At 39.9% G+C, this 2,850-nt stretch overlaps 1 protein-coding gene across 1 annotated transcript; it reads right to left on the reverse strand.

Moving 5' to 3' along the window:
• Window positions 1–410: 410 nt before the first annotated feature.
• Window positions 411–1,400, reverse strand: NEUROD4 (neuronal differentiation 4). The gene has a single exon (XM_015826861.1). The coding sequence runs from the start codon at window positions 1,398–1,400 to the stop codon at window positions 411–413; it is 990 nt and encodes a 329-aa protein (XP_015682347.1).
• Between the last annotated feature and the right edge of the window lie 1,450 nt (window positions 1,401–2,850).

The following is a 2,850-nucleotide window of genomic DNA, read 5'->3' on the forward strand; positions in this document are numbered from 1 at the left end:
AAAGCTCTCCTCCTGCCCCCCCCCATTTTCATCATGGCTTGATTCTTTATAATCAGGAGATTGAATGTGGAGGTTCATGGTGTTATGGTTCAACAGGTGATGATGACTCCTCATCAGTATTATAAGAATGTTACAAATGAAATAGTCATGTAAGAAGGATTATTGAGATGATAGACTTAAAAGCCCATAAGTTAGAGCTACTAAAATATGTCTAAGGTCACAGCAGTGTGGACATGCTTTGCTTCCTTTCTCCCCCAAGGGTTTCCCATGAAATCAGATGGGAATATCTAAATAAGTAAAATTCCTTCTTTTTATGTACCAACATTTGGTATAAGATGCTACCAATTTTTTGTTTGAAAAAAAATGTTTAAAAGTCCATTTAAAAACCATTTGCCTGTTATCTTCTTGACTTATTCACCAAATATTGCACTGAGCTGTGCTCCAACCACATGGTGAGAATAAGAATCATAGGTCACATCTAATGGGAGGTCATATTTGGGCACTGTGGTTGAAAAATGGGAGGTGTGACCGTGAGCATTGCTCAGGCTAACAGATGGATAGTGGGCCATAAAACTGTATGATTTTTCTAGGTCTGGAGACCCATCTTGCTTTAAGGAAAAATTTCCACTGATGCTCAGAGGAGGTGTCAAGGGACCTTCATATGCTGGAGATGCACAGTCTTGGTGAGGATTGCCAAAGGAAGTATCCACCAGAGTTTTGAAAGAGGGAGGCTTTAAATGTACAAGGTGTGTCTCCATGCTTCCATAGGGCGGACTGGGCAATCCTGGAGACTGGTAAGAAAAACCATGACTGGACACAGTTGAATCAGAAACAGGGATTTTCTCCTCATGTTTCTCCAGGAACAGGGATTGTGGTCCTACCTGGAGACAACCAGCAACCAGATTGCTGGTTGGTTGGGACAAACCTTTGCATAGCATCTCCACAAAACCTTTGCCTTCTGAAGTCTGCCCACTTTCCAGAACCTCTGACAAAGCCCAAATATAGTTCCTGGCTAGCCTCAGCGTCTCAATTTTGGACAGCTTCTGTGTTTTAGAATAGCAGGGCATCACCCGCCTCAAGTTATCAAGAGCATCATTAAGTCCATGCATCCGTGTTCGTTCCCGAGCATTAGCTTTCACTCGGCGGGCCCTGAATCGCTCCAGCCTTGCTTTGGTCATTTTCTTCTTCTTTGGCCCCCTTCTCTTGGGCTTCCCATTATCTTCTTCCTCTTCTTCCTCAACACTGTCATTCTCGTCATTAATGCCAGAAAGCATCTCATAGGCCACTTGCCGGCTGTCTTTGTCCTTGGTTTCATTTTGGGTACTCAATGCTTCATTGATCCAGGATTGAGGAGATATGAGTTCGGTCATCTCTTTGGACTTGGGGTAGAGTTTGGCCATCTCTTTACCCTGAAAAAAAATAACCATACAATCCATATTAATTCAGTGAGACTCAGTTCTAAAATCTTAAAGAAATAGAATAGGAATGATAAATATTATTCTTTGTTATAACACATTTAGTACATTATATAATTCACCCTTGACCTAAGCAGGGTTTTATTTTGAAGGCAAGTCCTTACCTCAGAATTACAACTCATAGAATAATAGGTCCAGCCATAACCAGAGGCCTGCATAGCTTAGCAATGTGCAATTCTAATGTAGCCCAGCAGCTACATGATGTTGCCTAAAAATGCAATGGCCTCTTTGCTCTTGTTTTTGCATTTTTTTAGCAGCAATAGTTGCCGAATGATGACTATAATCTGGTATGCTACTAGAGACAATGAGGGTGGTGACTTTGACAAAAATATGCCAGAACTTTGCCTAGGCAAATGTGTGTGTGCATGCATGTGTGTGTGTGTGTGTATGTGTGTGTATGTGTGAGGCATTTTTTTTTAGATCCTGGCTAACAAGCTAATATTCAGAAGTGATTCAGACAAATGCCCCCCTAATTCATGGGAGAGTAGAAGAAGGAGAGGAAGTATAGTACAATCAGAGTTGTAAGGTCCTGTTATTATATCCAGTCTCCACAAAGTGTATTCTGGTCTTCCTGTGGAGTTATTTTTCTGGCCTGGTATTCCTAGTGGAGCTGACAGGCACTATGCCCATGTTTGGTTTGAGGATCACAAACGGTTCTGTAATCAAGTCTTTTCTTTAGACATCAGAACTTAGAGTGTCTTCTATTAAGCCAAATCATTGATCTATCTATCATTGTATATTTAGCAATGTCTGACAATGATTTCTCTGGGTTTGAGGCAACTGTTTTGCCTTCCCAATTTTTGGCTGAGGGATTGAATCTGCAACCTTATGCATGTGGGACATATTTTTTTTTCCAGGAGAAATCCTGAAGTTGAGATATTCATTACTTGCCTACAATCTGAACTTCATTTCTACAAAGGGAAATATACAGCCAAGCTAACATCTATTTTAATTATGCTTAAAATAAAAGCAGAAATAATTGTGCAGGGAAGCTGGCCAATCCGATGCAGGACTTCTAAGGGTTTCACATAACTTCAATAAATGGGATAGCAGGCTGGAGTACAACAGCATCGATAATTAAATTATAATGAAACTATATCTGAAATAAAAAAATAAATCTTTCTGGGAAAAGAAAGGATCTTCTTTTAGACAATTGTATATAAACATTTTGAGAGAGTTCTAGGAAAATCTAGCGAAAAGGATTGCCATGTTTCAGCTAAAATTAGCCACGACTAAAGTAAATTAAAGCCACTTGCACAAATTAATTGGGATTTATGTGAATTCTGCCGCAATGTTCAGGGAACAGAGTATTGCTGGATTAGTGGTCAGTATGACACAGTTAGATAATCAAAAGCAGGCATAAAAATGTCAGCTT

This window comes from Protobothrops mucrosquamatus, unplaced genomic scaffold (genome assembly GCF_001527695.2).
Source record: "Protobothrops mucrosquamatus isolate PMUCROS unplaced genomic scaffold, P.Mucros_1.0 scaffold3346, whole genome shotgun sequence".
NCBI classification, from domain to species: Eukaryota; Metazoa; Chordata; class Lepidosauria; order Squamata; family Viperidae; genus Protobothrops; species Protobothrops mucrosquamatus.